At 41.1% G+C, this 24,049-nt stretch overlaps 1 protein-coding gene across 1 annotated transcript in view; it reads left to right on the top strand.

Moving 5' to 3' along the window:
- Positions 1 to 24,049, top strand: part of LOC109922655 (ATP-dependent RNA helicase TDRD9-like) — a 65,421-nt gene that overhangs the window by 36,205 nt on the left and 5,167 nt on the right. Inside the window, exons 10-18 of the mRNA XM_048600099.1 lie at positions 6,891 to 6,995; positions 7,550 to 7,647; positions 8,431 to 8,562; positions 8,682 to 8,844; positions 8,958 to 9,021; positions 11,854 to 11,917; positions 13,223 to 13,267; positions 19,695 to 19,748; positions 22,290 to 22,406. Of these exons, the coding sequence (XP_048456056.1) occupies positions 6,891 to 6,995; positions 7,550 to 7,647; positions 8,431 to 8,562; positions 8,682 to 8,844; positions 8,958 to 9,021; positions 11,854 to 11,917; positions 13,223 to 13,267; positions 19,695 to 19,748; positions 22,290 to 22,406 (842 nt within the window). The remainder of the gene's footprint in view (positions 1 to 6,890; positions 6,996 to 7,549; positions 7,648 to 8,430; positions 8,563 to 8,681; positions 8,845 to 8,957; positions 9,022 to 11,853; positions 11,918 to 13,222; positions 13,268 to 19,694; positions 19,749 to 22,289; positions 22,407 to 24,049) is intronic.

A 24,049-nucleotide genomic window follows, 5' to 3' on the forward strand; every position in this document is an offset into this window, starting at 1 on the left:
CACTCACATTCTCTCTCTCTCTCGCACACTCACATTCTCTCTCTCTCCCCCGACGTTCTCTCCCCCTGACTTGAAAGAAATTCGGAGAGTTGCATATTAATCAGTCGAAACCTACATCTCCTTTTTAACTGTTTAAAGATTTAACAGGTGGCAGTTAGCCAGCCAATTTAGGGTTACTGAATATATTTACATCAGTTATATAATCCTTTGATCTTTTACTTTTCAATTCCATGTCTTGATACGTCCTCTCTCATCACACTTGATGAAGGGGCAATGCTCTGAAAGCTTCTGTGTTCAATCAAACCTGTTGGACTTTAACTTGGTGTCGTGTGATTTTTGACCTTGTCCAACCCGTTCCAACACCGGCACCTCCACATCATTTCATTTGTGAAGCAGAGATTTAGGTGGGTAGCACTGTTATGAAGGCGGTTGCTTCTTTGGTTTGGAGCTTTCAGGGAGAGAGGGAACATGTGATGATCAGGCAGTCTGAGGGAGGTAAGCTTGTAATGCAGGAATCCCTTGAGTTAATCGTGCTTGCTAACTGGTTTTCTATTTGTGGTACTGATTAAGATGGTAGTTCCATGCCAAGTCCACGGCAGTACATGTGGCTTAGCTGAACAGGAGTGGAGAAAAAAAGCTGCTGATAGGAAATGTGTGTTAATGCTAGGGTCCTGAGGAGTGTTGTTGAACAGAGAGACCGAGGGGTGCAGATGCATAGTTCCTTGAATGTTGCACCACAGGTAGACAGGCAGTAAAGAAGGCATTTGGCACGCTTGACTTCATTGCTGAGACCATTGAGTATAGGAGTTGGATGTTCATGACTTGTGGTGGTCCGCAGCGATCTGTACTGGGACTTCTGCTATTTGTGATGTATGTAAATGACTTAGATGAAAATGTAAATGGGTGGGTTAGTAAGTTTGCATATGACACAAAGATTTTTGGAGTTATAGATAGTGTAGACGGTTGTCAAAGGATACAACGGGATTACGGATCAATTGCAGATATGGGCTGAGAAATGGCAGACGGAGTTTAATCTGGCTAAGTGTGAAGCGCTGCACTTTGGGAGATCAAATGTTCAGGAAAAGTATACAATTAATGGCAGGACCCCAACCAGCATTGATGTACAGATGGATTTGGGGTTCAGGTCCATAGCTTCCTGAAAGTGGCCATGCAAGTAGATAGGATGGTAAGTAAGGCATATAGCACACTTGCCTTTATTGGTCAGGGAATTGAGTACAAGAGTCAAGATGTCATGCTGCAGGTTTATAAGACTTCTGATTGGCCACAGTTAGAGTACTGCATTCAATTCTGTTTGCCACATTACAGGAACGATGTGGAGACTTTTGAGAGGGTGCAGAAGAGGTTTAACTGGATGCTGACTGGATTAGAGGGTATGAACAATAAGGAGAGGCTAGAAAAACTCCGGTTGTCTTCTCTGGAGCAGTGGAGGCTAAGAGATGACTTGGTAGAAGCCTATAAAATTTGAGATGCATAGATAGGGTTGACAGTCAGAATCTTTTACCCCAGAGTTAAATGTCTAAATCAAGGAGGCATACATTTAAGGTGAGAAGGGGAAAGATCAAAGGAGATGTGAGGGGCATGCTTTTTACACAGAGTGATGGGAGTCTGGAACACGCTGCCAGGGGTGATGGTGGAGGAGGCAGATACAATAGGGGTGTTTAAGAGTCTTCTAGATAAGCACATGAATATGCAGGGAATGGAGGGAAATGGACCAAAGAATTAGTTTAATTTGGTGTCTCATTCGGCACAACATTGTGGGCTGAAGGGTCTGTTCCTGTGCTGTACAGTTCTATCTTCTATGTCATGTTGCAGTTGTACAGGACGTTGCTAAGGCCACTTTTGGAGTACTATGTACAGTTGTGTTCGCCCTAGTGCAGGAATGATATTAAATTGGAAAGGATGCAGAGGAGATTTACAAGGATGTTACCAGGACTGGAGGGTTTGAATTACAGGGATAAGCTGGGACCTTTCTCCAAGGAGCATAGGAGGTTGAGGGGTGATCTTAGAGGTTTATAAAATTGTGAAGGGTACAAATAGCTTGAATAGCCAAGATCTTTTTCTTGTGGTTTGGGAGTTCAAAACTAGAGGGCGTAATTTTGAGGTGAGAGGAGAAAGATTTAAAACGAACTGGAGGGGCAACTGTTTCTGACAGAGAGGGGTTCGTATGTGAGATGAACTTCCAGAGGAAGTGGTGGATACCGGTACATTTAGGACACTTAAAAGATATTTTGAGAGGTACATGAATTGGAAAGCTTTAGAGGGATATGGGCCAAATACAGACAAATGGCGCTAGTTTAGTTTGGGAAACCTGCTCAGCACAGATAAGTCGGACTGAAGGGTCTGTTTCCATTCTGTATAACTCTATGACTCTATAATTTTGTTTGTTAGGTGAACAAAAAGGTGCCTTATGCAACCTTAGATATGACTATGCTGCTTTCCTGGTGCCAGGGTTCAGGATGCCATGCAGCTGCTGCAATACGTTATCCTGGGAAAGTTGAATAATCAAAGCTCATGGTCAACGTTAGTTACAGCAGCATGAATCAGCAGAGCGTTGAGGTCCTGAAAGCAAATTTAGACACTTGGGAAGGAAATAAAAAACCAGGACCTCAAAAGCAGTCATCTGAAGATCATAAAATAAAACAAAGAAATGCGGATGCGGAAGATCTGAAGGATAAACAGAAATTGCTGGCAAAACTCAGCAGGTCTGGCAGCATCTGTGGGAAGAAAGCAGAGTTAATGTTTTGAGTCTAGTGACTCTTCATCAGAAAACTTTCTGTTTTCATCTCAAGATCATTTTCAGCAGCATGTGCTAGTCAGTGTAGGATTAGCAAAATTGAATGATCTATCCTGACCAGGTGAGGAAAGATCTGCTCCAGTTTTTTTAATGCCCTCTCTGTCAGTCGTAACAAATGCTTCATTTCTATTTTGATATGCAACACTCACACTTCAATTTAACTTAGTTAACCAGATTAGCAATGAAGGAGAGGCAATTCCAAGGTTTTCTTGAGTGAATGAGTGTGGAGTTTTATTTCTAATTAAACCTGAGAAAAACAGAAGTAATCAACATTGGAAAAAAATGTCAGAAAGAAGGCTATCTACTGCAAACACAGTTAGGAGCAAATACAGTTTTTCCCTTGGGTTGAAAAGTGAAAAGACCCGAGTCCAGTTATTTATCTGTTGTCTTGTTTCCTCTTTAGTGGTGAAACTGCAGATGTTCTAAAATTCTCAGTGAATAGCTCTTGTTCCGAGTTGCCTTTCATTGGCTAGCTTGCGGGAGATTGAGGGAGCGAGAGCAAGAATGAAGGAAGAGCCTTCAGTATCCTTACTATTAACAGTACATGATGCTTCCTATTTATTGCTAAAAGAATGCTATTGATAAACTGTATAATGTAATATGTCCAAGCTTGTGGATGACGGAGGTGGGAATGAAAGTTGAGGTGAATGCAAGGAGGCTTCAACGGGATTTGGACAGATGAAGTGATAGGCCAAGAACATGGCAGGTGGAATATAATGAAGTTATCCACTTTGGTAGAAAAAAAGAATGGCAGAGTATTTCTTAAATGATGAGAGGTTAGGAAGTGTTACATCCAAAAAGACCTGGATGTCATTGCTCATGAGTCACTAAAAGGAAGCATGAAGCTGCAGGTAGCAATTGGGGAGATAAGTTGTATGTTGGCCATTATCACAAGAGGATTTCAGTACAGGGGTAAAGATGTCTTAGTGTAGTCAGAGCCTTGGTGATACCACATCCGGAGTATCGTGTAGTTGTGGCCATCTTATCAAAGCGAGGTGACTGAGCACAATGGGGCTTCACCCTGGACTGGTGAAATTGCTTTAAGAGGAGAGATTGAAGAAATCAGCCTGTATTCTCAAGAATTTGCAAGAATGAGAGGTGAGCACATTAAAATGTATAAAATTTCTATAGGGTGTGACAAGGTGAATATGGATAGGATGTTTCCACTAACGAGTGAGTTTTGAATTAGGAGATACAACCTCAGAGTAAAAGAGTAAACTGTTTAAAATTGAGATGAGAATTCACCATCCTCTTCACTCAGAATTCAGAAACTAAAGGTCTTTTAGTCTGCTTGCTCTGACTGTTTCTCATTTGACAATGGAAGAAATAATTAGTTGTGGCAACTATCATTTTGGAAGAGTGAGATGAGGTTGGCTTTGTCATCCTGATCAATGGAGGAGATGACATTTGTTTCTAGATCATTCTGGAAAAACTGAGCTTTGCTTTGAAAATGGGGAGGCTAGTGGTATTATCACTGGACTGTTAATCCAGAAACCCACGTAATATTCTGGGGACCTGGCTTCGAATCCTGCCATGGCATGGAATTTGAATTAACTAAATATCTGGAATTAAGTATTTAATGATGACTCTAAATCCATTGCCGATTGTTGGAAAAACCCATCAGATTCATTAATGCCCTTTAGGGCATCCTTACCTGGCCTACATGTGACTCCAGAACCACAGCAATGTGGTTGACTCATAACTGCCCTCTGGGCAATTGGGGTTAGGCAGTAAATGCTGGCCTTGCCAGCGACATTATCAAATCCGTGAATGTTAGTGGAGTAAACTGAAGATTTTGTACACTGTTCTGACGAAATGCAAATCCAATATAAGAAACCACAGAATGTAGGATTGAGGAGGGCAAATGGCCAAAAGTTGGATTCATTGAAATATAGGAATAAAGAATGTTCACTACAATTGTCAGGTTTTGGTGGGGTCATAGCTCTATCCCTTTTGATCTCCGTGTTTTAGCAATGATTACATGCCCTGCTCAATTATGAGTGACTGAGAGCCGGAGTGGAGTGGGCTGGAAGCCTGGAGCAGCATGGAGTGGCTGAGACCCGGAATGGAGTGAGTTGGAGGCTTGGACAAGTATGGAGCAGCTCAGAGCCGAGTGGTGCAGTTTGGAGGCTTAGAGGAGTGCAGAGCGGCTCAGAGCTGGAATGGAATGGGAGGGAGGCTTGGAGAGACGTGGAGTGACGGAGCTGGAGCAGAGCAGCACGGAGCGGCTGAATGCTGGCGCAAAGTGGGCTGGAGGCCCAGAGCCGGGTGGGGATGGTTGTTGGATTGGGGTCTGGCTCAGGTGGTTAGTGACTTGCTAGGCTGGTCAGACCATATGTGGAAGCCCCTGCGGTGAGCTATTGCAATGTAATTTTTTTTTGTAATTTGTTTATCTGACTGTAATGTTTATTTTTTTAACTGTTTTATTCATGACTTCTGCCATGAATCTCTAAGGTAATGCAAATTCTTTTCTTTTGTATTCCACTTTTTGTATTTAAGATTTGCACCTAGGTACTTTGTATCTAAAATGGCGCCATGAGAGGTGACATTATAGTCTTTTCTCTGTGCTCCTGTACCTCTGTACTTGAGTACACGTGACACTGGCAGATTTTTGATTCTATCTGAAGAGTCCTAAATTTTTAACAATAAATCTGAACTTGTAATTAATGACTGGATGGTACGAGAACATTTGTTTTGAAGCATTTACATTATCAAAATACACGCGGCACTATTGATTGAACCCTTCTTTTGTACTGCACCTTAAACTTTAAACCACCAAATGAAAGACCATCATCTTATTTTTAGCACAACCTGAAAAGTGTACTTGGCAAGTATTTATTATAGTATGCTGAGGTAGACATTAGGCCATCCAAAGTAATTTTAACTCCTTCAAGGTTTTCTACTGAAGTTATTATTTCTTACCCTGGTAATTTCTAATCCTATAACTGTCCTTCTTGGTGAGAATGTTACCAGAGGGCCACCCTCTTGCACAAGATAGGTTAATCTAACTTTGCTTTAATTTCTCTTCAATTTGGTCTTTTCAACCCGAATCATACAACCCGTGCAGTGTGGAAACAGGCCATTCGGCCCAACAAGTCCACTCCGCCCCTCTGAAGAGCATCCCACCCAGACCCATTTCCTTGCATTTCCCATGTCTAACCCACCGACTCTAAACATCCCTGTACACTATGGGCAATTTAGCGTGGCCAATGCACCTAACCTGCACATCTTTGGACTGTGGGAGGAAACCGGAGCACCTGGAGGAAACCCACGCAGACACGGGGAGAATGTTCAAACTGCACGCAGACAGTCGCCGGAGGGTGGAATCGAACACAGGTCCCTTGCTCTGTGAGGCATCAGTGCTAACCACTGAGCTTGTACAGCACCAGGTGCCCATCATGCCAGGATTCCAATAGGAGAAATCATTTTCAAGTGTTGAGGGCAGGAAGAGTAGAAACAAAATGGGATGTCTTACAAAAGGTTAATTTACCAAATTATATTTAAGTGTATTCATGACAGTGCTTGACATATCCTTGTTGTGTGCAATGACCCCAGTGTCAGGGAAGCTCCCTCTGCTGTGGATGTGACACCAGGTTTTGTTTGACTCAAATGTAAAAATAAAGGTGCCTTCTGAAATGAAAAGGAGCAAAGAGTGAATCACTGGGAACCTTAAACAATATGCATCCCCAAATAAATTAATGGCTAATCTTCTAGAATATTCCATCCAGCATCAGCCAACCCAGCTTTCAGATAGCTACCAGGAAAATTGACTTTAATGAGCTGCTACCCATTTTCTGGGTGAAATGTAAAAAAAACGTTCATGTAAATATTTATGAATCTTTTTTATCTTCTACCCAGAGCATTGAATATATTTAAGGCAGAGATAGACAGATTTTTGTTATCCCAGAATTAAGGGATATAGGTACAGGCAGAATGTGTTGAAACTGAAGATCAGCCATATTTGTATTGAATAATGAAGCATATGGCCTATTCCTGCTATTGTGTTCATATGTTTGTCCAGCAATCTAATTACTGATTTGATCCAACATATTGTTTTTCTCTCTCAAAATACTAGTGATAGATTTCTGTTTAACTCGTCATCTGGTTTGTGATGAAGACACAAACTACCAGAGCCTTCGTTTGAGCTGGGCTTCAAAGATGAGCTGTAATCAGAGGAAAGGTGAAAAGAACGGTCCACTTTGAATTTTTTGTTGCATGTTTTGAATGTTTTGGGGAGAAAAATGCACAAATTTCAGTTTTGGAGTCTTCGTTTATCTACATGTATATATTTGTTGGTAACTGCTTTATTTCTAGAGTTAATAGACAACATAATGAATTCCATTCAAAGTGCTTTGCCATGTAGATATAGTTTAGATATAGACATCATATGTAACTGGTTTGGATGTCAGTATGTAGTGAACTACTTTTGTGTCATTAAAACAGGTCACACATTTGGGTAGGCTTATGATATTTTCATTTTGAGGAATTATTATTGGCTAGGACATGTTGAGAATTCTCTTGAAACTTTAAAATATCCCTTGATATTGTCAGGCAGAGGGGACCTTTGACACCTCTGAAATACCAATAAATTTAATAAAGAAATAGTAAACGTGGAATTTGACTGTTTACAGGATGAAATTCTGTTATCTGAATGCTAAAACCTGTGGTTAGATCTTGTAAAACAATTTTTTAAAATTATTTTTTAAAGCAAGATTTTATTCACATCTTGAATAGGCCGTGCTGGTCGTGTTTCAAAAGGATACTGTTATCGGTTGGTAACACGTGATTTCTGGACACATTGCATTCCTGATCATGCAGTACCAGAGATGCAGGTATTAACTTCTTTTCCAAAAAGAAATTCCTGCGTACCTGTTTGCGCTTTAAATGAGACTGATTTAAACACTCTTGGTTTCGTCAACTGTTGATGCATTTAGCATTAATATTTAATAACTTTTTTTAGGAGAATTCATTTGAAATTTCCATTAACCGAGGTATTGTATAAAATGCATTAAATACAAATTAGACATGTAAAGGTACAGTTCTGTAAATTTTTAACACAAAAATGAGGTGAAAGCTTCTTTTCTTGCACCTACCAGGTTTTAAAGAAAGAAACTAAACTCAGAAAGGAAGTTGTGATTTGTACAGTGTGATCACACATTAAATCCTTTTCATTGAAGAAGCAGTTGTGGAGATGCCAATCTTTGCAATCCCATGATATCACCTGGTTTGCATGTAATCAGCTGGCTGCATGTCTATGCCCACCATTCATATCCTTTCCCTCTGCTTTTCACCCTGCACCAACTAACAAAAAAAAACCTTACCGATATCCTTCAAGGTGCTGCTTGAAAGGCATTGCAAAAAAGTTCTTCAGCGAAAGAGCAGCAGCTAGAATTTTTTAACCAATTGATAACGTACTATATAAATTATTTCTTTCTTTTTAAGTTGGTTTTTTTGTGCTTCAGCCTTGATGATGGCAAGGTAAAAAGCTTCATTTTCATGTTTCTTGTTAGCATTGTTTATTAGTAAACTCTAAAGAAACGTATGCAAGCTAGATGATTTTTGATTTAAGTTTTAAGGTATATGCTAAAGAAAAAAATGTTTTTTTTATTTCTTAGCGCTGCCCATTAGGCAACACTGTACTGAAAGTCAAATTACTGGATATGGGAGAACCAAGAGCATTGCTGGCTTCTGCTTTATCTCCACCCAATTTGAAAGACATTGAACGCACTGTCCTATTACTGAAAGAGGCAAGTCATTGTTTAAAAACTGACCTCTTGTAATGAATCTTAAGCAATCATGTATACTTGAAATATTACCTTAAGTGGCAAAAGGCACTAACAGCAGTTTTCTCTCTTCCTGTATAAAGGTGGGAGCACTTTCTGTTGAAATGAAAGGAGTAGATAACCCATATGACGGAGATCTAACTTTTTTAGGAAAAGTATTGGCATATTTGCCTGTAGACCTCCACCTAGGAAAACTTATAGTCATAGGACATGTGTTTGGCTGTTTAGAGGAATGCCTAATTATTGGTAAGCATATAGATATACATATAGAATATTAATTTATATTTTAAAAATTCCAGTGAGCAAAATTTTGACCAACTTTCTGAAGCAATTCTAATAAACTGCAATTTTCATTCTAGCTGCTGCTCTTTCGCTGAAGAACTTTTTTGCAATGCCTTTCAAGCAGCACCTTGAAGGATATCGGTAAGGTTTTTTTTTGTTAGTTGGTGCAGGGTGAAAAGCAGATGGAAAGGATATGAATCCAATAGAATGTTACTGTATACACTGATCCTCTTCCTTGGGAAATTCCCAAGAAATCCCCACTGGCCATAAGCAGAACACTCATCTATTTTTTTCTCTTCAGTCTTCCCCAGTACCATCTCCAAACTCCACTTGTCTATGAGACCTCCCCCTCCTGTTTCAACCTTCTTCCCTCCACATTGCTGACCAAATGCCCCCTTACTTCAATGATAGCTTGGGAGTTAATGGTTTTCTTCCTCAGTCCATGACCCCTCTCCGTCAAATTTGTTGTCATCAGACCTCTCCTTAAACAAAATGGTGTCCTTGCAAACTACTGCCTTATGTTATGTGAAACCTCCCTTTCTTTCCAAAGTCCTTGACTGTGCTGTTGTCTTTGAAACCCATGCCCATTTTGTCCAGACATTCATGTTGTAATCCTTTTGTTCAGTTTGTGCCACAAATGATACAGTTCTTATCAGAGTCACAAATGACATCTTTTTGGCTGTGATTGTAGCACACTATTCCTCCTCATCTCTCTTGACCTAACTGCAGCCTTTGACGTGGTTGACTACACATCTACCTCTAACATTTCTCCACATTATCCAGTTGGATGGAGCTGCTTGGTTGACGGCCCTGTCTGTCACAGTTGAGGTGGGAATCCTCAGTTGAGGAAAATGGAAGACATTTGAAACACTGTCATTGAAGGTAACAGCATTGGAACAAATGCAATGAAGTGAAACTGGGAGAATGGAAAAGTGTACTTAGGGAAGCCATGTTGTGAAGAAACATGCTCCAGGTAGCTGGGGGTGTTGATAAGCTTGTAATGAATATTAATAGACAGTTTGTGTTCCGAAATGAAAACTGAGAAAGCAGTAATCAATGGAAGATGAGAGTACTGAGGATCTACACTAATACTAGAGATGCCATTTCTTAGGTGAGTTATTGAACTGGTTTGCGCAGGAGAATGTGAAAAATTCCATGGCACTGTTTTGAAGTTTAGCAGGTGAACTGTCTGGCCAGTATTTCTCCCTATCTGCTCTTTCTGAACCTGCCAGGATTTTGAGCGCATCCATCACATCACACTCAATCAACAGCACATGGACTGCAGCAATTCAAGAAGGCAGCTCACCACCACCTTCTCACTGTTAACTAGGGACAGATAATAATCACTGGATCAGCCAGCATAGCTGACAACCAAGAAAGAAAGGTTCCCTTATCCAGATAATGATTTACAATACCTGAGGTATAGCGAACCACAAATCTTTCATAGCCTGACTCCATGTGAATTGTGGAGTACCGGGCCATACCCCAAATCCCCGATATAGAGCCAGGCAGCTGGAATTCAGGGTGCAGGCTTCTGATGTACAGCAGCTGCCACTGGCGAAAATTGGAAATCTCAGCAATGGGGCCGGGAATCTCAAAATCGGGTCCCAGCCACTGTTTTTGCAACTCCACAGGCACCCTTTGACTTCATGAAAATCTACTCTGATGTATGATGAGCAAATTTTGAAATTGTGTCCAGCACACACAATCTAGGTCAATATACATCAAATAAAGTAGTAGCTCCTACTTGTGAATAACCTCACTACTCACCTTTCTCAATAAACAACCATTCATGCTATTGTTTACTGTCACTCAATCAGCTTGTTAACTGTAATACCAATGTTTATTTTATTCAAATGCTTTAACTTTGCTGACTAACCTATTCCTGACTTCAGAAGATGCTTTCAGTTTGCATATATGACAAATTGCAGAGATCAAATTTTTCTTTTCAAGGGCTCCTCTTCAGATGCAGGAATACTTTTGTAATTTTCAGGGGCTATGTTTTCAGTCTCACTAACTTTTTGTATACTGTCTCCCTCCCCTCTTTGCAGACCCTCTGTATCTCTTGTGCACTCTCTCTCTCTTCATTTTGCACCTTGTTCTTTCTCTGTCTCTCTCTTTCTGTCTCTTGATCTCTATCTCTATTTCTCTTTTTCTCTCTCTCTCTCTGTTTCTCTGTCTCTCTGCCTCACCCCCCACATCTTTTAACTATTCTTCCTATCTTTATGGTTCCTCACTCCCCAACTCCCCTTTCCCTTACCATTTGCCTTCTCAGCAGCCCCAATGCCCTCAGTCTCACATTCATGCCCTTATCGACAGCAAACATGAGATGCAAATAGCCTACGATTGGAACTCCTGACTGTTTTCTACCATTTTATTTACTGGGGTGAATTCTCTCTGGTTTGTTGATATTGTGAATGAATTTTCCCAGGTGAACTGGGGATTCCAGGAGCGAATTCACCCATCACCCCAATGTATTGAGCTTTGGTCAATTACATTACCCTTAACTTGCACTGTTACTTCATCAGAAAACTCAATCACTTCTTTTGTTTTAGCTAGATGATGCTGTTCGATTCTGGGAACTTGTGTGCACTGCACAAGTTCAGTCGAAGCAACCCATATTCTCCTCAGCGACACAGTTTTGGGAAAAGTAATTAATTTCAAGCCCAGGTTTTAGACCAGGTTTGAGCTGTTCTAGTAAAATTTTAATATCACTAAATTACACAATTTGACTACACAGTTTGCATCATTGTGATCACAAGGTATTTTTCATTTTGGTCAATGGAAGGAAAATTCAGTAAGCATTTTGAGAGAATTGTGAATCAATGCTGGCGAGGTTGCACAGCTGATACTTAGACATTTTCACTAAAAATGCAAACCTCAGAAATTACAACTGATAGAATTTTAATGTGTAAATTTGTAGTGTGCATGTCTTGGATTTTCATATTTAAATTATAATTTTTGTATGTGCAGGAGTAAAATGGAGTATTCAGATGGAACTTTAAGTGATTGTATAGCACTTGTGAATGCTTTCAAGGTAAAAAAAAACTTGGAAAATTTATATGTCTGCAAATTTATTACGAATTGTATAATCAGATAACATATTAAAGCAGTTAGTAATGATTTTTTACAGTAATTTAGTAATCATTCTCAACCAGTTTAACACTTTCAAAGATTAGTTAAGCTCGTAAGATTCGCACTTCATATTGTCCCCTTCAGTGTAACAGTAGAGCTAAATTAGTTGAGAAAAGTGTACAATGAAAAGTTAAGAATTTAATTAGCTCGGTTGGGTTGGATGCAGAGTAACACCAGCAGCATGGGATCAATTTCTGTACCAACTGAGGTGACCATGAAGGACTGAAAACAAATGCTGAAATCTCAGGGGTTCAGGCAGTGTCCATGGAGAGTGAGCAAGTAATGTTTCAAGTCTAGGCAGCATCAGAGGAGCAGGAAAGCTGACATTTCGGTTCGGGACCCTTCTTCAGGCTCCTGACGCGAAACGTCAACTTTCCTGTTCCTCTGATGCTGCCTGGCCTGCTATGCTCCTCCAGCTCCTCACTGTTATCTCTGACTCCAGCATTGGCAGTTCTTACTGTCTCTGAATGTTTCAAGTCTAGATGACATTTCATCAGAGATGAAGAGACGTTTGGAAGGGATAGCATTAATGCTATGATTGGGGTGGGATGTAGAGTGCTGGTAAAGGAAAGATGTTGATAGTTCAGATTAAGTGATCAGAATGTGAGAATGGCAGAACAATGATGTGTCTAATTGCCAGACTTGGAAGAACAGACAGTTCCACTGAGGTGGGGGGACGGGAGACCATTGTTCTGCCATTCTTAATGAAGGAGCAGTCTTGTGGTCTGGTAGAACTATGGTGATTTTACCATATCTCAGAATCTGTATTATATGTACAAAAAGAAATCTCATGTTCAAACTGTTGAAATTTATTTTTGGGGTGAGGAGAACATTACAGTGGACTTCACTCCCATAGATAGGGAGAAAAAGTGGGTTTGAGTTCCCATTCCTGATTACTGTGCAGTTGTTCTATTGACAGTACATATAATTAGTCAAAAAGTGAGTATACTGTTGGCTTTGACCATTGGTCCTGTCCTTTTAGGGTTGATTTAGCTCAGCGTCAAGGCTCTCTCAAACATTGGTTAAGTAACCGCCTATTCAGCGCTTCAATTCTCCCGTGGCTTCTCTACTCCTATGGTCTTCATCGCAGAAAAAGCAATTCCTATCGTTCTTTCTGAATCCATCTTGCGTGTTCTGCAGCTTTGAGCATCATAAGACTAAGGGGCAATTGTTTTATGAACATTTTGTGTGATTTTTTTTCTCACAGGCGTGGCGTTCTTGCAGAGAACAAGGGCAACTGAGATTTCCGAGGGTTTGTTATTGCATGTTTACTGTTTTAACAATATTTAGCATCCAAGTGTTTGACAGTTATTTGTTTATTCACTGATAATGAAATGGAGTGTTTCAAAACTTAAATTATGATTGATAAATGCTTTTTTTAAAAAAAGTGAAATGCTTTCAAGCTAAGGTGATGCATGCTCATTTCATTCAGGTTTTAATTCAATACAATCTGAGATAAAGTGACAAGCTGCAGGTAACTTGTATGCCTATTAATTGTGTACATAAGCATAGAAAATAAGAGCAGATGTTGCCATTTGGCCCATTGAGCATTCTCTACTATTCAGTATGATTATGGCTGATCATCCAATTCCGTACCGTGTTACACTTGCTCCATCTACCATTTGTCCCTTTAGCCCCAAGTCATAATATCTTCTTGAAAACATTCAGCGTTTTTGCCTCGACTTCAGTGGCAAAGAATTCCATGGGCTCACCACCCTGTGGCTAAAAAAATTTCTCCTCATTTCAGTCCTAAATGGCCTGTCCCTATGCTTAGACTATGACCCCAGGTTCTAGAACTTTCCGGTCATCAGGAACATCTTTTCTGTGTTTACCCTGTCTAATCCTGTTAGAATTTTATAGAATTCTTCGATATCTCCCCTCATTCTTCTAAACTTAAGTGAAAATTGGCCTAATCAATCCAGTCTCTCCAGTCTCTCTCGATGTATCAGTCCTGCCATTCCCAGGAATTAGTCTGGTAAACCTTTGTTGCACTCCCTCTATAGCAAGAAAATCCTTGCTCAGATAAAAGAGACGAAAACTACACACAGTACGTTAGGTGTGGTTTCACCTAGACCCTGTACAACTGAAGCAAGACATCACTGCTCCTGGACTTGAATCTTCTTGCTGTGATATCATATTCTAATAATTGACTGTCTCCATCAAATATAAGGTCAAAAATTACACAACACCAAGTTATAGTTCAGCTGGTTTATTTGAAGACACAAGCTTTTGGAGTCTCACTCCTTCACAGAATCCCGAGTATGTGGAAACAGCCCTTTAGCCCAACAAGTCCACCCCGACCCTTAGAACATCCCCCTACCTTTTCACTGTAACCCACCTAATCAACACATCCCTGAAACGCTACTGGTGATTTAGCATGGCCAATCCACTTAGCCTGCACATCTTTGGACTGTGGGAGGAAGCCAGAGCACTCAGTGAAAACCCATGCAGTACGGGAAGAGTGTGCAAACTCCACATGGAAAATCGCCCGAGGCCGGAACCAAACCAGGGTCCCTGGCACTGAGGCAACGGTGCTAACCACTGAGCCACCATGCCAACCCAGGTGTCGGTAAGGAGGTGGCATCAGACACAGAAATTTTAAGCAAACAATGAAAGGGTCGTAAAACTAATGCAAATGTATGGAACAAGTGTAAGATGCCTGTTGAATCTTTAATCAGTTAGAAAGGATTAATATGCAAACCCCAGAATTTCTTTCAAGACAGTGCCTCGAGACAACTAAAGGTTTTATCAGGATTTGAGAGGTGACATCTTGGATCAAACAATACATTTTAGGTGTGAGGCCTTGTCTAGAATCTGGCTGTGTATTAACTTGAATCAGACTGGTTTTATTTCCAAAGTAGGAATTTATAAAATGCCACATTGTCTACAAATTCTGTGCTTTTTAAACAAAATGGAATGTATCTACCTTTACAAATCTGCAAATGCACATTGTCCCATAGATTTACACACGCATGCGGTGGTGGGGAGAATGAGTTTGTGTGTCTGCACGCGCGCGCACCAGGGAGGGCAAGTGTGTGTGTGTGTACATGTTGGGGGCGCAAGTGTGTGTGCGCATTGTGGGGGGGGGGGGGGGGGGGGGGGGGGGGGGGGTGTGGGCGGAGGGGGGGGGGAGGGTGTGTGTGTATATTTGCGCGCGCACGTTGCGGGGAGTGTGTGTGTTGGATGAGGGAGTGTGTGTGCGTGCATGTTGGGTGAGGGAGTGTGTGTGCGCACGCATGTTAGGTGAGGAAGTGTGTATGTGTGTGTGCACGCATGTTGCGTGGGGGAGAGTATGTGTGTGCGTTGTGGGGGTGTGTGTGTGGGGTGGGGGTGTCAGAGAGTGAGTGTGTGTGTGAGAGAGAGTGTGTGTCTCTGTCTCTCACACACACTCACTCACTCACCCTCTCTCGCACACGCACACTCACTCTCCATCCTCACATCCACATGTCCAATCGTGCTCCCATTCGCGCACGCGCGTTCGCACTCGCACTCGCACTCGCACACGTGCGCTCCCACTCTCTCTCTCCCTCCCTCTCACACCCTCTCTCCCACCCTCTCCTGCTCACATCCTCCCCCTCTCTCTCTATCCCTCTCACACCCTTTCTGTCTCCCTCTCTCTCTCTCGCTCTCTCTCTCTCCCCCTCTCTCTCACACTCACCCTCTCTCACGTACCCGCTGTTGCGCACCCCCGCGCTCTCACACTCCCGCGCGTGCATTTTCTTTCTTTCTCTCTCTCTCTCGCTCCCACGTCATCTATGATCTCAAGACCAATCACAACATTGTCATCAAACCAACAGACAAAGGAGGAACCATCGTCATGTCGAATAGAATGGACCACTGCAAGGAGATATACAGACAACTGAACAACCAGGAACACTACAGACAACTACCTGCTAATCCGACCAATGAGCACACCTGTGAATGTGACAGACTGATCAAGACTTTTGATCCAGTCCTTCAGCATAGCCTACGCACTCTCATCCCGTGTACTTCTCATGTAGGGGATTTCTCTTGCCTTCCAAAGATACACAAAGCCAACTCACCTGGACGTTCCTTCGTATCAGGCAGTGGGACCCTGTGTGAGAACCTGCCTGGAAATGTCGAGGGCATTTTGAAACCCATTGTTCAGGGAACCTCCAGCTTCTGTTGTGACACAACAGATTTCTTGCAGAAACTCAGCACCCATGGACCGGTCACAATGGACAATGCTGGCATTGCTGCAACAGCCTCATTGCACAATACCAACAACTGCCAATTTCCAGACGCCATCCTACAACTCATTCGATTCATCCTTGACCATAGCGTGTTCACCTTCGACACATGAAGTCTTCATCCAGACACACAGAACAGCCATGGGAACCGGATTTGCACCCCAATATGCAAACATTTTATGCACAAGTTCGAACAAGACTTCTTTGCTGCATCGGACCTCTGACCAATGCTATACGTCAGATACATTTGCGACATTTTCTTCCTTTGGACTCATGACGAGGAATCATTGAAACTACTGCATAGTGATATTAACAAGTTTCATCCCACCATCAGATTCTACACTTTAGAATCAGTCACGTTCTTGGACACTCACATCTACTTCAAGGATGGACACTTCAATACCTCACTCTGCTGCAAGCCTACAGATAACCTCATGATGCTGCACTTCTCGACCATCCACGGTAAACATATTAAAACAGCCACACCCTACGGACAAGCCCTATACATACACAGGATCTGTTTGGATGAGGAGGAACACGACTGACACCTGAAGGTGTTGAAGGACGCCCTCAAGAACGGGATACGACGCTCAACTCATCGATTGTCAGTTCCGACGAGCCACAGTGAAAATCCTTAATGACCGACACAGGATACGACCTACAAGGGTACCCTTTGTCGGCCAGTACTTCCTCATAGCGGAGAAACTATGCTGTGTTCTTTGTAGCTTTCAACATGTCATCACTGATGATGAGCACCTCGCCGAGTTCTTCCCTACGCCTTCACTTCTCCCCTTCAAACAACTCCCGAACTTTAAACAGACCATTGTTCGTAGCAAACTACCCAGCCTTCAGGACAACATTGACCACAACACTATACAACCCTGTCATGGCAACCTCTGTAAGATATATCAGATCATTGACATGGATACTGCCATCTCATGTGGGAACATCACCCACCACGCACATGGCAGATACTTGCGTGACATGGCCAATGTTGTCTATCTTGTACGCTGCGGGGAAGGACGCCCCAAGGCATGGTATATTGACGAGACCATGCAGATGCTACAACGACTCCGGATGAATGGACACTGCCTAACAGTCATCAGTGGGGGAATACTTAAGCAGCCAAGGACGTTCAGCCTCGGATCTTCGGGTAAACATCCTACAAGGCAGACTTCAGGATACACAACAACGCAGAGTCGTTGAGCAGAAGCTGATAGCCAAGTTTGGTACCCATGAGGACAGCCTCAACTAGGATCTTGGGTTCATGTTGCACTACAGGTGACCCCACCATACTATACACTGTCTTACACACACACACATACGTGTGCACACGCGCATGCATGCACATGCACACGTACATCTACGCACACACTGTCTCACATAGACTCTCTCTCACACGCGCACACACACACACATAGACCATCTCAATCACACAGTCCCACACATGCACACAAACTCTCGCATGCTCTCTTGCGTGCTGTCACGCGCCCTCTCACTCACTCTGACTATCTCACACTCTCAGACATCTACGGTGTGAATTTGCATTTGCAGATTTGTGATTGCAGATGCGTTCTATTTTGTTCAAAAAGCACACAATTTGTGGATAGTCAATGTGGCATTTTATAAGTTGGAAATTAAACCAGTCTGACTCCAAGTTAGTACACAGCCAGATTCTAGACAAGGCCTCACGCCTAAAATGCATTGTCTGACCCGAGATGTCGCCTCTGGTATCCTGATAAAATCTTGAGTTATCTCGGGGCACTGACTTGAAAGAAATTCTGGGATTTGCATATAAATCCTTTCTAACTGATTCATGTTTTAACAGCCATCTTAGGAATGTTCAAAATATTTGCATCAGTCCTATGACCCTTTGATCTTTTGCTGATAAATTCTGTGACTGATGACACCTCTCTCACTGACAACTGAAGAAAGAACGAGACTCTGAAAGCTTTGTGTTTTCAAATAAACCTGTTGGACTATAACCTGGTGTCGTGTGATTTTTGACCTTGTCCACCCATGTCCAACTCCAGCACCTCCACATCCTGTCCATCAAATATAGTATCTGTGACCTCCCCTTCATCTTCAGTGGTACTATTATGTAAAGTATCCCACCATCAATCTTTTGACCAATCATAATAAAAGTGGATAATTGAATTAAGGACTTGCTTCTGAAAGCTGATACCTTTCTCACCAAAGCTGAAGTCAAAAATATAATGGAATATTTGCCATTAGCCTGGATAGTTGCACCAGCTTTAAAATGTAAGAAGCTCAATAGTTTCAAGGCCATCATCTTTGATACGTTTGTGAGGGGACAAATGTCCATTCCTTTGCTACAAGAATACCTAGTTTGAAGTTTGTACCATCTACAGCATGCACTGCAGGAATATGCCAAACTGTATTAACTGTCTACTCTGTCTTGCAATTTCGACCATTGAGAAGAGCAGGAGGATTAAGGGAGCGTAGTCACCTCCAAGTCGTCTGAATCACAATACATCCTGATTTGAACATCCTTTATCTTTACTTGATCACAGTTCCATAATCTTTTGTCTGCCAATACCATGAGAGCACCACCAGCACATGAGTTGCTGCAGTGAAGAGAGTCTAAAACAAGGATTTTCAAGGCTTCAGGCAATCCAATCAAAGAATATGTCTTATCAGACCATTTGTTCCATTCAACTAGAAGTTGAATATGTAAGGTTTATGAAGGGATTGTTGGAAAATCAGTGGAAATTGGAGTGATCATAGGATTGTTAATACAATTTTTGTATTTGAAGACACACTGAAGATATGTAAGCAATACCTCAAAACTGCATGAGCTTTATCACCAATGGTTCTCTCTTGTAATATACATTAATGGCAGTTGCTTAGTTTCTGGTATATTTTTAATGAAATTGAAGCACAGGTACTATTCAAAATGTACATTTTTCTTTGATCTTGACACTACAGTTCATTTGTTGTGATATCCAATCTGTTTTGTCTTATGAAAATTTTAAAGGTAAACCAGTTCATACTTGTTTTCACTTCTTCATCGTGCACTTCTTCAGAGTTTTGCAGTCATAGGCTACTGTCATTTGATCAGTTGTTTTCTTCAAACTTAGTTTGGCTTCAGGTGAATTTTTTAAAAAAAGTTTCCTTACAAGTTGATAATTGTGTAGATGTACGATTTTCTTAGGCTGCATTTTTTATGGGTAGTTGTTAAAATTGAATAAAATCCGTAAAAAGCAGCACTCTTGAAATAACTGTGGAACACGATAAAAGTTCATGAGTTTTATTAGATCATTCTGAAATGGAGGCTTCATAAGATAATTCATAAAAATGTATAGCCCTGTTTACCTGATTTTAACTCTTGCCGTTATTGACTCTTGTGCATATTTCACTGTTTGATTTCCTGTATCTCAATACTAAGTTTTGTCCTTATAAATTGATGTATTGTGCATCTTTTCTAATGATTGTTATATGACACAGGCTGAGTTAGAATGGGGAAAATCAAATTACATCCAGATAAAAAGAATAAAAGAGGTGAGTTTATTGTCAAGGACTATTACATTGCAACAAAGACTGTTAATATGTGATGATTTACTAACTACCCAGTCGCCGAACTTCTCTTCATAATTTCAAGGAGTTGTTCACACATCTGTTTACTTCAATTGCAAGTTTCCTGAAATCACTAAAAAGTTATTCAAATACTTTACAATTGCAATATTCTTCTTTACCAGTATGCATTTCCACAGGGACAATGAATTAGTGGAACTAATAGTGAAGTGAATTTACTGTCACTTTGCCTGTGAGCTGTTTCTTTCTGTAAGTCTGACACTGGAGTAATGAACTGAAGAAGTGGGGATCCGCTTATAGGATTTTTTTTTTTTATAAAAAAGGGATTTATCTCTTGTGTATTTGCCTGAAGTAAGGTTCAGAAGGGCTATTATAACAAGATTGGAAATGGTGTAACTCACAGACGTGGTTAATTACCATTGTCCAGATGAAGAAGGGACATGGGTAGCATAATTGCTGTAACCTTTTGAAGCTCTTAAGATTATACAATTTAGTTATAGAAGAGGGGACCATTGATTCTATCGTGAATGTGCCATCTGTCAGCAAGAGCAGTTTCTCCGGACCTTCTCTCCTTCCTTTCCCAGTAACCAAGCAAAGTTTGCCCTTCGGATATTAATAAATTATTTTTGAGAAGCCTTAATTCTGCCTTCGCCATACTCTCGGGCAGTGTACTCAAGTTCCTAACCACTTGATGCATTAAAAAAAAGCTTCTCCCCTTTTTCCTTTGCTACTTTTGCCATTTACATTGAAATCTGTGTCCCTTTGTCTCAACCCACCATTAAAACCAATTTCTCCTATCTTCTTTGCCAGATTTGTCATTATTTGAACATTTTGATTCCACTCCTTTAAATCTTCTCCTTCAAGGAGGACAACCACAACTTCTGACATCTGCCCATGAAGTTGAATTACAGGCTACCTGGAGCTATAATCATGATTCTTTTCTGTGTTGTCTCAAATGTCTTCACATTACTCCAAAGCTGTTTCTTGATGTCATGAGTAATGAATCAAATTGGCCTGAGGCTGGCATCTGTCATATGGCTGCCCATTCCACCAGCTTTTTCAATGTCAACCTGAGTTTTATCGTTATATTCTTCTTAGTTCACAACACTTGCACGTTTTGTGTCATCTGCGCAGTTTGCTATTGTGCAGTTTGTGATTCAGGCACCCCATTTCATAACTTTCTCCAGCTGGAAGTGCAGCTATCTACCACTGCGCTGTTTTCTGTCACTGAGTCATGTTTGTTTCCATGCTGGTATAGTTGTCGTTATTATATCAGCTCTAATGTTACAGATATACAAATTATGAGACACTTTACAAATGCTTTTTGGAAATCCAATTATCTTTTCTGCCCTCTGTGATAACTCATCCAACTCTCAAAAGCTTGTCTTTAGCAGTTATTAAGCAGGCTTTTCTTGATTAATCTACATTTGTCGAAATTATTGTTAATTTTGCCCTATAGTGATTGTTTCCAAAAGCTTTTTCATCAACAAGATTAAACTCACATGGCTATAGTTGCTGAGCATATTGTTTCGTTCTTTTCTGAACAAGCTTGGTAACATTTGTAGTTTCCAGACCTTTGGTACCATCCCTTTATCCAAGGAGCATCAGAAAATTATGGTCAGTGTCTGTAAACCGCAACCTTACTTCTCTTAGTATTCTCAGATGCATGTGACATGGAACTGGTCACCTTATCAGCTTAAAGTTTAACCAGCCTGTCAAAGACTTCCTCTTCCTCAAGTTTTAGCCCAGCTATCATCTCAGCTACCTCCTCTTTTGCATTGACCCTTGGCAGCATTTCCTTGGTAAGAACAGAAGCAAAGTACTCATTTTGTACTCACATTAGGCTCATGTTCAGTCTCTCTGTTTAAATCCTCCTTTAGGACATTTGGACCTCTCCTGTTTACCACCTGTGTATGATTTATATACTGAAAGAAATTTTCAGATTCTCTTTCACAATAGTTTCAATCTCTTTTTGTACTTTCTCTATTTCTACTCATTATTGTTTTTCATGCCCCTCTTATGTTCAGCCTGATTCTGAATTATTCTATAACCTAACATCTGTCTTGTCTGTTTTCTTTCACTGTTTCATTATTAAGGGAGTTCTGGCTAAATTTATCCTGAAAGGACAGCTCATTAGTCTTATTATTTTATCTGTCAATTTTTGTTTTCAATTTATGTAGGTTAGATAGGCTCTCATCCTATTGATCTTGTCCTTTACCTGACTAGTTATTCTTACTTCCAGATAAAATAGTGGAGACTTGCAGTAAGTACATAGTTTAAGAACTGGATGGGGTCTGTAGCACAGGATTTCAAAGGGAGAAATTAGCTAAATGCTGAAAATGGATCACTGGACCTGAAACATTAACTCTGATTTCTCTCCATAGATGCTGCCAGACCTGCTGAAAATTTCTGTTTTTGTTGAAGAAATTAACTATATGGCTAAATGAAAACCTATCATGTCTTTGGAACATGAATTCCAATCATCTGTTTTTGACTGGTTCCTCCTAGGTGGCACAGTTGCATGAGGAGTTGAAAGAACGTGTCCAATGTTTTAATATGTGTACTGATCACACCAATGGGTGTACAAATGAAGAGTATGTGCATAAACAAAGATTCATTCTGCAGGTGCTGTTTTGTTTCTTGTGTTTTTACATACAACATTTTTCAAGTTTCATATCTTACCTAAATATTGATCATAGTTTACAACAGCCTGATGTGATGCATGCACCTATTATCCAACAGAGGTAACCTGGCTCCTTCCCTGCACTACTGGTCTGGTAAAGAACAGAAAGAGACTCTGCTCCTTACAGACACACCATGAAGTTCCTGCAGAGGCCAGGTTCTTGCACATTGACAGTGAAGAAGGGTTTAAAGTTTTCAAGATGATTTGTACCTCGGGTTGTGGATGAGGTTGTAGACATGCTTGCCGAGCTGGTGGGTTTGGTTGCAAACGTTTTGTCACCCTGCTAGGTAACATTGTCAGTGCACCTCCGGTGAAGCGTTGGTGTTCTGTCCCGCTTGTACTTTACGTGCCTCGGTTTGCTGGGGTGATTAGTATTACTTCTGGTTTTGTTTCTCAGTGGTTTGTACACTGGGTCCAGTTCAATGTGTTTGTTGATGGAGTTCTGGTTGGAATACCAGGCCTCTAGGAATTTCTTGACGTGTCTCTGTTTGGCTTGTGCAATTATCGATGTGTTGTCACAGTTGAATTCGTGCTCCTCGTTGTCCGTGTGCAGTGAGACAAGTGAGAATTGGTCGTGTCTCTTGGTGGCTAGTTGCTGTTCACGTATCTGTATAGTCAATTTTCTTCCGGTTTGGCCTACATAGTGTTTCTCACAATCCTTGCATGGTTTTTGTATATTACCCCAGTTTTGCTGGCTACGGGTATGGGATCCTTTATGTTCGTCAATAGCTGTCGTAGGGTGGCTGTTGGTTTGTGGGCTACATCAAGGACATTTCAGAGATGACATCAAGACTACATAGACCTCTAGGTAACCAAAACTCCATCCTCAAACGCATTGAATTGGATCCTGTGTACAAACCACTGAGAAACAAAACCAGAAGGAATACCATTCACCCCAACAAACCAACCAGCTCGGAAAGCATGTCTACAACCTCCGTAAAGAAGGGTCTGTTTAGGAACATAGTCTATTCCTGCTTCCAAGTCCTATGTGGACCAAGATTTTGCTATGCCTTAGTTGAGATCTTGGCTGATCTGGTTGTGGTCTTCGAGTCACTTTTTTTTGTTTTGTCCACCCTTGTCCCCTTACACCCCTATAATCCTTGGTTCCCTTCACTATCAAAAATCTATCCAACTCAACCTTGGTAAACAATCACTGACTTAGTCCTGAATATTTTCTGAGGAAGGGCATTCCACAAATTAATGACCATCCAAGAGTTTAAAAAAATCCCTTAGTTTATTTAAGACAGGGATAGATAGGTTCTTGATTGTCAAGGGGATCAAAGGTTATGGGGAGAAAGTGGGGAATAATTTTGAGAATCTTATCAGCCATGATTGAATAGCTGAACAGACTCAATGGGCTAAATGGCCTAATTTCTGCTCCTATGTCTTATGGTCTTAATCTTCATCTTAAAAACGAGAGCTCTTAGTTCTCGTCTCTCCTACAAGGACAAGCATCCTCTTGGCAATTACCCTGTCAAGTCCCCTCAAGACCTTGTATGTTTTAATAACATTACCTGTCATTATTCTAAACTCCAAAGGGTAAAGGGCCAACCTATTAAACCTTTCTGCATAACTTAAACCTTTC

The sequence above is a fragment of the Rhincodon typus genome, chromosome 8, assembly GCF_021869965.1.
Source record: "Rhincodon typus isolate 14 chromosome 8, sRhiTyp1.1, whole genome shotgun sequence".
Lineage (NCBI taxonomy): Eukaryota > Metazoa > Chordata > Chondrichthyes > Orectolobiformes > Rhincodontidae > Rhincodon > Rhincodon typus.